The following is a 15,571-nucleotide window of genomic DNA, read 5'->3' as shown; positions in this document are numbered from 1 at the left end:
TTTATTTCTATAGAAAATTTTCTCAAAATTGTATTTCTTTTCTCGAAGCTTTATTCCTGTAGTAAAATTTCTCAAAATTTTATTTCGATAAACAATTTTTTCAAAATTTTATTCCTATAGACAATTTTGTCAAAATTTTATTTCTATAGAAAATTTTCCACAAATTTTAATTCTATGGAAAATTTTCTAAAAATTTTATTGCCCCGGAAAATTTCTCAAATTTTTATTTCTTTAGAAAAATTTCTCAGAACTTTATTTTTATAGAAAATTTTCTCAAAATTTTATTTCAACAGTAAGTTTTCTGGAAATTTTATTTCAACAGAAAGTTTTCTCGAAATTTTATTCCTGTAGAAAATTTTCTCAAAATGTTATTTCTACAGAACTTTTCTCAACCTTTTATTTCTATAAAAAATGTTCCCAAAATTTTATTTCTATAGAAAATTTTCTCAAAATTTTATTTCTATGGAAAATTTTCTCAAAATTTTATTCCTATTGAATAATTTCTCAAAATTTTATTTCTATTGAATAATTTCTCAAAATTTTATTTCTATATAAAATTTTCTCAAAATTTTATTTCTATATAAAATTTTCTCAAAATTTTATTTCTATAGAAAGTTTTCCCGAAGCTTTATTCCTGTAGAAAATTTTCTCAAAATATTACTTCTAAAGACAAATTTTTTAAAAGTTTATTTCTATAGACAATTTTGTCAAAATTTTATTTCTATAGAAAATTTTCCTAAAATTTTATTTTTATGGAAAATTTTCTAAAAATTTTATTGACCCGGAAAATTTCTATAGAAAATTTTCTCAGAATTTTATTTTTATAGAAAATTTTCTCAAAATTTTAATTCTATAGAAAATTTTCTCAAAATGGTATTTCTACAGAAACTTTTCTCAACCTTTTATTTCAATATGTTCTCAAAATTTTATTTCTATAGAAAATTTTCCCAAATTTTATTTCTTTTGAATAACTTCTCAAAATTTTTTTCCATAGAAAATTTTCTCAAAATTTTATTTTGATAGATTTTTTTTTCTACAGAAAATTTTCTAAAAATTTTATTTCTACAGAAAAATTTCTCAAAATTTTATGTCTACAGAAAATTATCTCAAAATTTTATTTCTATAGAACATTTTCTCAAAATTTTATTTCTATAGAAAATTTCAAAATTTTATTTCTACAGAAACTTTTCTCAACCTTTTATTTCTTTAAAAAATGTTCTCCAAATTTTATTTCTATAGAAAATTTTCTCAAAATTATATTTCTATTGAATAATTTCTCAAAATGTTCTTTCTAAAGAAAATTTTCTTAAATTTTTATTTCTATAGAAAATTTTCTCAAAATTTTATTTTTACACAAACTTTTCTGAACATTTTTTTCTATAGAAAAATTTCTCAAAATGTTATTACTATAGAAAATTTTCTCAAATTTTTATTTCTATGGAAAAATGTCTCAAAATTGTATTATTTAGAAAAATTCCTCAACATTTTATTTCTATAGAAAATTTTGTCAAAATGTTATTTCTATAGAAAATTTTGTCAACATTTTATTTCTATAGAAAATTTTCTCAAAATGTTATTTCTATTGAATAATTTCTCAAAATTTTATTTCTATAGAAAATTTTCTCAAAATTTTATTTTTTTAGAAAATTTTCTCAAAATTTTATTTTTTTTTAGAAAATTTTCTCAAAATTTTATTTCTAAAATTTTATCAAAATTTTATTTATATTGAATGATGTCTCAAAATTTTATTTCTATAGAAAATTTTCTCAAGATTTTATTTCTATAGAAAATTTTCTCAAAATTTTATTTTTTAGAAAATTTTCTCAAAATTTTATTTCTACAGAAACTTTTCTCAACATTTTATTTCCACAAAAAATATTTTGTTCACTGTACAATTTTTATTTTTTTCATTTTTAAATTTTCTGAAAACTCTATTACTATAGAAGATTTTCTCAAAATTTGTTTCTACAGAAAATTTTGCCAAAACTTTATTTCTATAGATTTTTTTTTAATTTTATTTCTATAGAAAATTTTCTCAAAATTTTATTTCTATAGAAAATTTTGTCAACATTTTATTTCTATAGAAAATTTTCTCAAAATTTTATTTCTATTGAATAATTTCTCAAAATTTTATTTCTATAGAAAATTTTCTCAAAATTTTATTTCTAAAATTTTCTTATAATTTTATTTCTATTGAATAAAATTTTGCCAAAACTTTCTTTCTATAGAATTTTTTTTTTTTAAATTATATCTATAGAAAATTTTCTCAAAATTTTATTTCTATAGAAAATTTTGTCAACATTTTATTTCTATAGAAAATTTTCTCAAAATTTTATTTCTATTGAATAATTTCTCAAAATTTTATTTCTAAAATTTTCTTAAAATTTTATTTCTTTAGAAAATTTTCTAAAAATTGTATTTCTATAGAAAATTTTCTCAAAATTTTATTTCTATAGAAAATTTTCTCAAAATTTTATTTTTTTAGAAAATGTTCTCAAAATTTTATTTCTATTGAATAATGTTTTCAAAATTGTATTTCTATAGAAAATTTTCTCAAAATTTTATTTTTATAGAAAATTTTCTCAAAATTTTATTTTTTTAAAAATTTTGCCAAAACTTTATTTAAAAAAAAATTATCTGAATTTAATTTCTATAGAATTTTTTTTCAATATTTTATTTCTATAGAAAATTTTCTCAAATTTTTTTACTAAAGAAGTTTTTCTCAAAATTTTGTTATTACAGAAAATTTCCTCAAAATGTTATTTCTATAGAAAATTTTATTTTTATAGAAAATTTTGTCAAAATTTTATTTTTATAGAAAATTTTGTCAAAATTTTATTTTTATAGAAAATTCTCTCAAAATTTTATTTGGAGAGTAATGTTGACACTAAATAATACAAAAGCGTTGATCATCGCACGATGGCACTTCTCTGGGAATGGATCAAAATACTGCAGAGACACTTTTAGGCGGCGTGCGATGTTTTTGTCTAAAATTTGATGTTATTTCTGACTTTTTTTGCTTTTGAACGATAAAAATTAATCGGGTATATTAAATTTTATTGAATAAATTAACACCTATTTTATTAAAATTATAAATTAAATGGAAAGAAAGTTGATATTAGTCATTCCTATTATCACATTTATGCTATTGATATGATGACTTCACCCTCTGATAGCAGGGTCCTTCCCCGTATGACAAATTTCAAAAGCATTAAAAAATATAGTAGAATATCACAGTTAATTTTTTTAAACGGCACTTCCATCTAAAGAATGGAGACGATAATGAAGTTGAAATTCTAAAGATCGACGGTGTCACCAAATATCCCAAGTTTTTCCTCTGAATAGGCTCCATTCTCTCCTTTACGTCTATCCCTTACGGATAATAATTTAAGGTTTAACATTATCATGGATCCATTGAATGAAACTTCTCACTCTTGTATAGATGGCAGGCGTCTCTAAACCGCATCCACGACCATACGATACAAGACCTTCAATAAACCAACCATCTGGAGTAATACGCGTTAGACCACCACCGGAATCACCGGTACAACTATCTTTGCGATATTCTCCACCAGCACAAAGTTGTGTATGGGTTATCTTGTGGGGACATCTACTATTTTCCACATAGGGTACATCAACCTTCTGTTTTCCGGCAGTGTATTTCACTGTAAAGAAAGAAAATTCAATTTTGTTAGACAAAAAAAAAACAAATAATTTGCCTGAAATATTCACCTGTTCCATTATGTCCCCAACCGGCAACAGTTAATTTCATTCCGCTTCGTAGTGGCGACAAGGATGGCAATGCATCCGGTAGACATACGGGAGCCACAGATTCACTATATCTTATAGGTTTATCGGTACGAATCAAGGCAATATCATTGATATTGTATATCAGTGGGTCGGCATTGAAATTTTGATGAACCACAATGCTTTCCACATTGAATCTTTGAAATGGATCTATACAACCGAAATTATTACAATCTAACTGCGACTGAGTATTATGATCACCAACTCGTAGAGAGACACTGCACAGAAATGGAAAAATTTAGGAATTGTGCTCACAAGATTTAAAGCCGAAAAATTCTACTTACAGTTGTCCCACTTTTTCTTCAATTTTTCCCTTTACACAATGAGCAGCAGTCAGAACATATCTGTGATTGATTACATTTCCAGCACAGACCGAAACCAAGGCACCATTTGCTGAAATTAAGAAAGAACGATATTTTTAGTAAGATTTGCTTGACATTTCAAATTTTTCAGGGTCTTTGTAGCGAATTGACCTTCAAGATGATGTCCATTGGTCAGTGGTTGAGGTTTCAATACTAGGTTAGGTTAGACATAGTGGCATAGTGGGTTGCCGGGTTGGTTCAGGCTCACTTAGACTATTAAGTCTATTGTGATACAACAGTGGCGAACTTCTCTCTTATCACTGAGTGCTGCCCGATTCCATATTTATCTTAATCTCCTTTTTATAGACGTGTCCGAGCAGTGTTCCACATTGCAGTGAAACCACTTAGAGCAGCTTTGCAACACTCAGAAATGTCACCAGCATTACTGAAAGAGGATGCTGTTTTTGTGAGACGTAATGTCAAAACTGTCTGTTTCGTGGAGCTCTTGAGACGATACTGCACTCCTTATTCGGTATCTGTGAAATGTTATAGGTGTATGGAGTAGTTTCGGAATAGGTTAGGGTTAGGTATAGTGGCAGCCCGATATTTCAGGTTCACTTGCACTATTCAGTCCATTGTGATACCACAGTGGTGAACTTCTCTCTTACAGCTGAGTACTGTCCGTTACTATGTTTACCTCGATGGTAAGGGTCCTCCTTTTTATAGCTTCTTTTTAGAGTCAAAACGGAGTTTCACATTGCGGTGCAACCACTTAGAGCAGCCTTGAAACACTCAGAAATGTCAATAGGTGTTTGGTAGAAACTGGGATTGAACTTTGTATGCAAGGCGGGTAACCATTGCATCACGGTGGCTCCCTATTGGTATAATTACAATAAAAAGAATGGCTATTCCCATACAAAGGCTATCTTCTGCAGATAATTTGTCGAAAACCTCTTTATTGTGTTATATATAAATACAAACAGATTAGGAAACCGCTAGGTAGGAAGGAATTTCGGAAGTTTTGGATTTCCTCCTCTTAGGATGCTGAACCTTCGACAAGCTTGATACCAAACATAAGTGAGAAAAATTGCGCCATCACCCAATAAAAATCTGATATGGCTTCCATGTAGCAGTGGTTGCTGCTCCGGAACCTTCCGATTCCTTGAAAGACTAATATGCTTAATTTTATTTAAGATGCACACTCTCATGTCCGATCTGTCGATCACTGCCAGCCGACCGATCTTGCAAGCAGAGGTTTAGCCAGATCAGGATGAAATTTGCTCCTCCAAGTGGCTCCAAAACCAAATCTCGGGATCGGTTTATAGGGGGGCTATATATGATTATGGACTAATACGGACCACCTTTGGCATGGTTATTAAATATCATATACTACCACCACGTACCAAATTTCAACCAGATCGGATGAATTTTGCTTCTCCGAAAGGCATATATATAATTATGGCGGCTATATATAATTATGGACTGATCTGAACCAATTCCTGCATGGTTGTTGGATACCATATACTGACATCACGTACCAAATTTCAACCGAATCGGATGAATTTTGCTCTTCCAAGGGGCTCCGGAGGTCAAATCTGGGGATCGATTTATATGGGGACTATATATAATTATGGACCGATTTCGACCAATTTTTGCATTGGTGTTTGAGGCCATATATTAATACCACGTACCAAATTTCAACTGAATCAGATGAATTTTGGTCTTCCAAGAGGCTCCTGAGGTCAAATCTGGTGATTGGTTTATATAGGGGCTATATATAATTATTAACCGATGTGGACCAACACCATTTACCAAATTTCAGCCGGATCGGATGAAATTTGCTTCTCTTAGAGGCTCCGCAAGCCAAATCGGGGGATCGGTTTATATGGGGGCTATATATAATTATGGACCGATGGGGACCAGTTTTTGCATGGTTATGCGAGACCATATACTAACACCATGTACAAAATTTCAGCCGGATCGGATGAAATTTGCATCTCTTAGAGGATCGGCAAGCCAAATTTGGGGGTCCGTTTATATGGGGGCTAAACGTAAAAGTGGACCGATATGGCCCATTTGCAATACCATCCGACCTACATCAATAACAACTACTTGTGCCAAGTTTCAAATCGATAGCTTGTTTCGTTCGGAAGTTAGCGTGATTTCAACAGACGGACGGACGGACATGCTCAGATCGACTCAGAATTTCACCACGACCCAGAATATATATTCTTTCTGGGGTCTTAGAGCAATATTTCGATGTGTTACAAACGGAATGACAAAGTTAATATACCCCCCACCCTATGGTGGAGGGTATAAAAACCATCAACAGTGACTATTATATGGCGTTATTGGAGCGCTTGAAGGTCGAAATCGCGACAAAACGGCCCCATATGAAGAAGAAAAAAGTGTTGTTCCACCAAGACAACGCACCGTTCCACAAGTCATTGAGAACGATGGCAAAAATTCATGAATTGCGCTTCGAATTGCTTCCCCACCCACCGTATTCTCCAGATCTGACCCCCAGCGATTTTTTCTTGTTCTCAGACCTCAAAAGGATGCTCGCAGGGAAAAAATTTGGCTGCAATGAAGAGGTGATCGCCGAAACTGAGACCTATTTTGAGGCAAAACCGAAGGAGTACTACCAAAATGGTATCAAAAAATTGGAAGATCGTTATAATCGTTGTATCGCTCTTAAAGGGAACTATGTTGAATAATAAAAACGAATTTTGACAAAAAAATGTGTTTTTCTTTGTTAGACCGGGGGTTTACCAGCCAACCTGTTAAGCCTTGCATCTGGCTTGATAAAAAAAAAACCCTTTAAGGTGACCATCCCTTAAGGTTTGAACTTTTTATGGACCTCTTCTCAATTATCAAGATGGCATCATTGACAAAAATTGGCCTTGAAGCAGGAATGCAGATGGTGGTGGTGACAATATTTCTTCCCACCAGTTCTGGAAAAAAGACCACCAGTTGTTCATGGAGATGTAAGACAAGACTCATTTCGGTGATATCTTAGCTACTTCAACGTTGTACAAAAATCCAGATACTTAATAATCTGCCTTTCACTTCTGAATCCAGTAATCCACGTTTCCTAAGAACCCAATATATTTACCTGACATTAACTTCATCTGGGAATCATTCAGCTGAGGCAGCTTCCTCCAGCTTTTTATGTCATCTTTTTAATTTGTCTTTTGAAAAAATATGCGCTATCTGGGGGCATTAACAATAACCACAATAAATGAAATGAATTCGATGTCAAACCTTTAATGACAATAACTATTTTCAAATCATAATATCTTTCCCGGAATTTCACTTGGGAAAATTTTACATTAATTCAACTTGAAAAGGCAAAACGTGATGATAATTTTGTTATTGAATTATTTAAGCACCAATCTTATGTCTCATCGAGAGTTATAAAAATTCCGCATTAGTTGAATATTCCGTCATTCAGATTCATCTCATTCTCTAACATTTCGTCATAATTTCACTTTCTCCCATTAATCGATGATGAATGAACGAATGACTCATTCCAAGAATTCCCCTACTTACCCTTTTTATGCTCCAAATTAGCCAACCAAGGAAATTCTCCAAGTTCTGCTTCCTCACCACCATAAATTTTATTGACAACCGATATGGGACCACATACAGGTGGTTTCGGATATAATTCATCATCATTGTAATTTTGAGGTTTGAGGCGGGTAAACGAATTATGGGTCACAGAATTCATGGTGAAAGAACCATCTGTATCCGATGGAAATATAATCCGTTGACCATGCAATTGGGTACGATCCACAAAGCCGGTATCGACGGTACAGCAAACAAAAGGTCGACGACCTTTACCATTTGGACATTCTGACTGGCGAGCAAATGCATAACCTGTCGATCGTTGATTACGAATTATGCCCAATATTGTAGAACATTCATAAACGGATACACATCTGCCAATACGGCCATTGGGGTTATAACATTTCACCGAGGCTATAAATAAACAAACAAAATTGTTTAGAAACTTAACAATTCATTAAATATATATTTATTTGTTAAGAAGAAGTTCATCATTCAATTGTGTTTGAACCCTTGCCACCTGTCTAACATAGGCATAACACTGTTGGTATTGCATTCACGACTCATTGAATAATTACTTTAATATTCAAATGTTCTTCAAGTGAGCAGTGGCTCAAAGCAAACTTGAATATAAAAAATGCAAATTTTATTTTTTATCAAAATAATTAAATATCAATGCGTATAATAAATTTTATGGAATATTCCCTTAATATAGCTTTTAAAATTATCATTCTTATTTTCACTTTTACCTAATTTATATGAAATATTTTTTTTCACAAAAAAAGAACATAAATTATTATGCTAACAAAAAAAAACCGAAGAAAATGGAAAAAAAATCTAATATTTTTTCTCAATGAAATTTGTTATTTATTATATTATATTTCAAACGGACAATATGAAGATGAGAACTCTCAATTTGTGCTGCTTCAGATTTTTTATGTTTGCTGTTGCTAAATAGAGCATAGTGAATGCAAAAACCGGTTTCATTAATTAAATGCTTGCTAGTCAGTTCGAGCGGAACCAGGATGTTTATATTAAGAATAAAATGAATTTATGAACAAAAAATATTTTATATTTTAATATAACTATAACATGTTTTTATTGAAATGCAAATTAATACGATGTTTCAAATTCCGTATGTGACTATTGTTCGAGTAATTATTGTCTTCAACGCAGAATTTTCTGTGCTCATTGTAAGAGGCTAAAAATTCATATAACCTGATGCTGATAAATTTAGATATTGAATACCAACACCATCCATTCATGAAACATAGTCAACATGTTTGAGACTTGCTGTCAAACGAAGAACAGTCGTTGTCAAATTTGATAACGATAAATACACTATGCATGAACAAAATAATAACTACAGTTCTTGATCTGTAAACGTAATGATTACGAATGGATTAATTTCGATTACCGCCTCGGATAAATTTATACATTCGTGAAACCGCATTTTTAGAAAACACCCTTTCATGGTTTTGTGAACATCATGGTTCTCTATATTAGAGTCGATTTGATATTGAAGAAACCAAATATAGACACTGCAGTTAGGCTAAGTATAGGATCACTTAGACTATTCAGTCCATTGTGATGCCACAGGTAGTGAACTCCCCTCTTAGCAATGAGTATTGGCCGATTCTATATTATGTTCATTGAAAAAGAAACTGCTTGTTACAGCAATTTCCGAACGGGAGCCAAACTTTTTGGTGTTCAGTCGACTATGTAGGTAAGGCGGTCACTCTAACCATGCATCAGTTTTATTATCCGATTTGCCTGAAATTGAAAATTTATAAATATTTTAGACCCACAAATGGGCATGCCGAATATGGTGTCCATCTCTCGGTTTGACTTTTTGGGCTCACCGCAACTTTTAACCATTTTTCTTTAAATTGGAATTGTAAAGGTATTTACGTCCACAAAGATCTGTGTCGAATTTGCCTAAACTTTGAAATTTTGCATCATTCCACAAAAGCGGTCCAAAAATGTTTCAGTGGACCAATCTGCCGAATCGATTAGTTGGGCCTATATTTACAGCAATTTTTATCCGATTTGCTTGACGGTGGAAATCGAAATGTTTTAGGCCCACATAAACCTGCATCAAATTGGGATTATATCATTTACAATTTTGGTAAATTTTAAACTATTGCCCTTTATTTGCTTTCCCATGAACAAGTCTACGAAAGTCTTATATTGCAGCAAGGGAATATGACCTCCGAACTTAGAAATCTAGAGGTACCCAGAAAAAACTCCTATTACCAGGTATGAGTACAAGTATGCCAGCGCCAAATTGGTAACAACTTCTTCGAACATATATCAGTAGTAACACTATTACACGGGCATGACATTGGAGGAAAGTACTTCCATGTAAGTCGAAAAATAAGTACTTCTTCGCAAGCATACCAGCTCTCCTAAAATAATATCCTTACCATAAAGATACCCAAAAAGTGCGAATTCACCCCTGTTGTTTTGTAATCCAACACACTATACCACGCTTCACGACATGCATCTGTTCAACTATGTTATTTTGTAATATAAATTATGTCCTATACAACTTTAGAAAACAAATGTATGTTTTCAAGGCAGATTTAGTAAGGTAGTTTTAGTATTACAAAAACAAGAATGTCAGTCGCCATATTGAAACTTTGATTGTCAGTCAAATTGAATTAAATTTCTCACTTGTTGAACAATATGTTTAACAAGTTGGAAATTTAAAATAGAGAAAATCTGGAAATGATCGATGTATGCTTCGAAATATGATACGGTCTACAAGAATAATTGAAGTAATTCTTACCATCAATTATGAGGATAATTTATTTCGTTACTTTTCTGTCATAAATTTAAAGCAAATTGAACATTCAAAATTTTTGGTATAAAATAATTTTATTTTGAATTTTTATTTTTATTTGTCACAATTGTCTATTAAACATTGGCGTAGCTAGCAACATTTTCGTAGGGGGTAAAAGCTACGATGTGTGCTCATTGTGAAGATACCTCAAAAAGAGAAAAAATAAATTCTTATAGATGGGAAGAAACCATAATATTTAATTCAATGATATATAACCATGATTTGAAGAAATACTGAATGGTATTTGGTAGGGGGAGATGAAAAACCCATAAAACCCTTTTAGCTACGCCTATGCCATTAAGCAGATACCGACAATCAAAATTCTGCTCAAATGAAAAAATTGTAATCATCTGATAGCTTGAAACTACCTTCCTAAATATACCTTGGTATGTTTTATTGGAAATTTTTTCTGAAATTTAATTTGGCATTACTTATCGCTACAATTAACGGTGCCCACTGTAGAGACGAACCCGGACCTCAAGATATGATTTTGATTACCGATATTAATAGAAAGAATCACTTTTTACACAGGTAAGTTATTATTTTTAAATCCCAGGTAATACTGCAAGTAGTAACTTTTTGATTACCAGTATTACTGAAAGAATCACTAGTGCTTACCCAGTTTTTGCTGGGTATCCCAGCAAAAAAAATTGGAAGTTCTTCCAAAGGCACAACTTTATAAGAACTTCCAGAAAATGCACTCCCAATGATGTTCTTTATTTTAAGTACCCAGTAAGTTCTTTTAATTCAATTTTTTTATATCTTGGTTTTTTCATACTTTTAATGGGTAATTTCAACTTTTTTTGTTTCAAATAGGTTAAAAACAGAGTAAGAATTCATAAAATGGTAAAAATCATTTAAATTTTGTCGAAAAAAAATTCTAAGTCCAATCTTGAAAATTGCGAATTTTTTAAAATATTTGATGTCAAACCTTCCACATAAGCGTAAGAATGCATTTAAACTCATAAAAAAATTTTAAAAATTATTTATTTTTCAAAATATCACAAAATTTCTTAATTCACATCCAAAACATTGAACTCGGATCCCACCTAGAGAAGTGATGCAAATTCAGTGCAACGGCTGTTGAAATGGAGGACTTCCGTCCTATGACAAGCCCATGTTAAATTCATCGCTTCTGCGTCAATTTTGCACAACTTCCGGGTCCAAAAGGAACATTTTCATTACTTTTTTGGCGACGCTTTTTTGTTGGGATGTTAGGTCCATTGGCTGGCATCGCATCAAATGACGAACTAAAATTTGACAAAATTTTCTATATAAATAAAATTTTGACAAAATTTTCTATAGAAATAACATTTTGACAAAATTTTCTATAGAAATAAATTTTTTACAACATTTTCTATAGAAATAAATTATTCACAAAATTTTCCATAGAAATAAAATTTTGACAAAATTTTCTATAGAAATAAATTATTGACAAAATTTTCTATAGAAATAACATTTTGACAAAATTTTCTATAGAAATAAATTTTTGACAACATTTTCTATAGAAATTTTAACAAAATTTTGTATAGAAATAAAATGTTGACAAAATTTTCTATAGAAATTAAATTTCAAGAAAATTTTCTATAGAAATAAAAATTTGACAAAATTTTCCATAGAAATGAAATTTTAACAAAATTTTCTATAGAAATAAAAATTTGACAAAATTTTCTATAGAAATAAAATTTTGACAAATTTTTCTGTAGAAATAAAATTTTGACAAAATTTTATATAGAATAAAATTTTGACAAAATTTTCTATAGAAATACAATTTTGGAAAAATTTTCCATAGATATAAAATTCAGACCAAATTTTATATAGAAATAAAATTTTGACAACATTTTCTATAGAAATATATTATTGACAAAATTTTCTATAGAAATAAAATTTTGACAAAATTTTTCATAGAAATAAAATTTCGACAAAATTTTGTATAGAAATAAAATTTTGACAAAATTTTATATAGAAATAAAATCTTGACAAAATTTTCTATAGAAATAAATTATTGACAAAATTTTCTATAGAAATAAAAATTTGACAAAATTTTCTATAGACATAAAATTTTGACAAAATTTTCTATAGAAATAAAATTTTTACAAAATTTTCCATAGAAATAAAATGTTGACAAAATTATCTATAGAAATAAAATTTTGACAAAATTATCTATAGAAATAAAATTTTTACAAAATTTTCCATAGAAATAAAATGTTGACAAAATTTTCTATAGAAATACAATTTTGACAACAATTTCCATACAAAATGTTCTATAGAAATACAAATGTTGACCAAATTATCTATAGAAATAAAATTTTGACAAAATTCTCAATAGAAATAAAATTTTGACAAAATTTTCTATAGAAATAAAATTTTGACAAAATTTTCTATAGAAATAAAATTTTAACAAAAATTTCTATTGAAATAAAATGTTGATAAAATTTTCTATAGAAATAAAATATTGACAAAATTATCTATAGAAATAAAATTTTGACAAAATTTTCTATAAAAATAAAATTTTGACAAAATGTTCTATAGAAATAAAAAAAAAATTTACAAAATTTCCTATGGAAATAAAATATTGACAAAATAGAAATAATATTTTAACAAAATTTTTTATAGAAATAAAATTTTGACAAAATTTTCTATAGAAATAAAATTTTAACAAAATTTTCTATAGAAATAAAAATTTGACAAAATTTTCTATAGAAATAAATTATTGACAAAACTTTCCATAGAAATACAATTTTGACAAAATTTTCTATAAAAATAAATTATTGACAAAATTTCTTATAGAAATAAAATTTTGACAAAATTTTCCATAGAAATAAAATTTGACAAAATGTTCAATAGAAATGAAATTTTTGACAAAAATTTCTATAGAAAGAAAATTTCGACAAAGTTTTCTATAGAAATTAAATTTTGACAAAAATTTCAATAGAAATACAAAATGTTGTAAAGAAATAAAAATTTGACAAAATTTTCTATAGACAAAAATTTTGACAAAATTTTCTGTAGAAATAAATTTTTGACAAAAGTTTCTGTATAAATAAAATGTTGACAAAACTTTCTATAGAAATAAAATTTTGCCAAATTTTCTATAGAAATAAAATATTGACAAAACTTTCTATAGAAATAAAATTTTGCCAAATTTTCTATAGAAATAAAATTTTGACAAAAATTTCAATACAAAATGTTCTATAGATATACAAATTTTGACCAAATTATCTATAGAAATAAAATTTTGACAAAATTATCTATAGAAATAAAACTTTGACCAAATTGTATATAAAAATAAAAAAATTTACAAAATTTTCTATAGAAATAAAATTTTGACAAAATCTTCTCTAGAAATAAAATTTTGACAAAATTTTCTATAGAAATACAATTTTGACCAAATTTTATATAGAAATAAAATTTTGACAAAATTTTCTATAGAAATAACATTTTGACAAAGTTTTTTATAGAAATAAAATATTTACAAAACTTTCTATAGAAATAAAATTTTGCCAAATTTTATCTAGAAATAAAATTTTGACAAAACTTTCTATACAAATAAAAATTTGACATGGGTTTTTTAAATTTTGACTTGAGGTTTGCCGAACGCCAAAGTTTCGCTCTGGTCAACCACAGTTTAGCCAAAACTCCCATTATCATATTACTTTTCACCATTGTGCCTTCAATGCAATGCGGAAAATTATGTCCACGATTATCAAGCGGACAATTTTGACGCCTGAAGATATGCAAAGAAAATTTTCTATAGTAATTAAACTGAGTTTTATCCTTTCAATTTCAAGGATTGATTTTCGATTAAGTGGAAATAAAATGATTGCCTATTTTAGTTAGATATAAATTTGAGGAAAAAATTATTAAATTCATTTGGTACGTATTTTTTCAATAACAAATGTGAGCCAATTTTTTTTAAATTCTCTATGGTAACGCTGGTCCTAAAAAGTCGGTAGGGAAAATACAATGAAAACACTCTAAAAGACACCTTTCAAAATTGGACAATTTTGGAATGTTTGCTATGTATTTGTTACATTAAAATTAACCAAATGTGGCAAAATTTTATTGACCGTGGGAAGTTTCACTGTAATTGTTTTACTCTATTCTTAAAAATCTCCGATTTTCATACTCTCAAAATATGAGATTTCGTCCCAGTATAGATTTAACAATCGTTTTATGTTTACAAACAAAAAAAAACATTTTTCTTTAGTGTACACTGTATAGTATTATTTTAACAAAAAATTAAATGATTGTGATTTTTGTGTTTCTTTTAATATAACTTTAGATTACAGCAAACCATAGAGTTTTGTTCGTTTTTGGTCAACCTAATATGTGAAAACACGAACAAAGTCACAAACACATACATCACAATAAAGATCCATCCAAAGATCCATCTCAGTTTAGTACTAAAACGGCATTTTAATGGATTTTGATCGATATCTTGTTGAAATCTTCTGAAATCAATTGAAGTTTCATCCGATATCTACTTTAAGTGTGTACTTCTTCTACTGTATCAGTTTATTATTTTATTCTTTCAATATTCTAGAATTTTCAATTCTTCTCAAATTCTTTTCACTTTGGGACACTGTAATTGTCGATACTATCTTTATATGAATGAAGTAATACACACCATCGTAATTTAAAGCCTGACTTGTATTTAAAATCAGAACCGCTATTAGTATAAATTTTTTTAGACGATGAACGTTCAGCATGTTCTTTTCGTTGTTCTTCTTTTTTTTTCTTTTTATTATTTACGTATTTTATATTTGTAGGATTTTTTTTTATTTTAACCGTTTCTCTAGTACTAAAAACAAATTTTAGACATTTGAATTTTTGTTTTCAGTTACCGCACCGGTTGTTAGATTAAAACTGAGTTTACTTTTGATTGGTGTTGGCATTTTATCATATTCTTACGCTCTCTTCATGATGATGATATACGATATACTAAAGCTTCTGCTTTGATCTTAGTTTTGAAACATTCCACTTTTTTCCCATCCATCCAACAAAACGTGATATTCCCAGCAATCAATAGAGAGGAGAGCTCTTTTTG

At 28.8% G+C, this 15,571-nt stretch overlaps 1 protein-coding gene across 1 annotated transcript in view; it reads right to left on the bottom strand.

The window, feature by feature from the left end:
* The window catches only part of LOC142234717 (transmembrane protease serine 9-like), a 67,366-nt gene extending 51,999 nt beyond the window's left edge, over positions 1–15,367 (bottom strand). The window contains exons 1-5 of the mRNA XM_075305890.1: positions 15,152–15,367; positions 7,662–8,090; positions 4,092–4,200; positions 3,733–4,025; positions 3,390–3,665 (exon numbers count right to left, since the gene is read on the bottom strand). Coding sequence (XP_075162005.1) covers positions 3,390–3,665; positions 3,733–4,025; positions 4,092–4,200; positions 7,662–8,090; positions 15,152–15,233 — 1,189 coding nt within the window. The 5' untranslated portion in view covers positions 15,234–15,367. The remainder of the gene's footprint in view (positions 1–3,389; positions 3,666–3,732; positions 4,026–4,091; positions 4,201–7,661; positions 8,091–15,151) is intronic.
* Positions 15,368–15,571: the final 204 nt, after the last annotated feature.

The sequence above is a fragment of the Haematobia irritans genome, chromosome 1 (genome assembly GCF_050003625.1).
Source record: "Haematobia irritans isolate KBUSLIRL chromosome 1, ASM5000362v1, whole genome shotgun sequence".
Classification (NCBI taxonomy): Eukaryota; Metazoa; Arthropoda; class Insecta; order Diptera; family Muscidae; genus Haematobia; species Haematobia irritans.
This window is presented reverse-complemented; position numbering and strand designations above follow the sequence as displayed.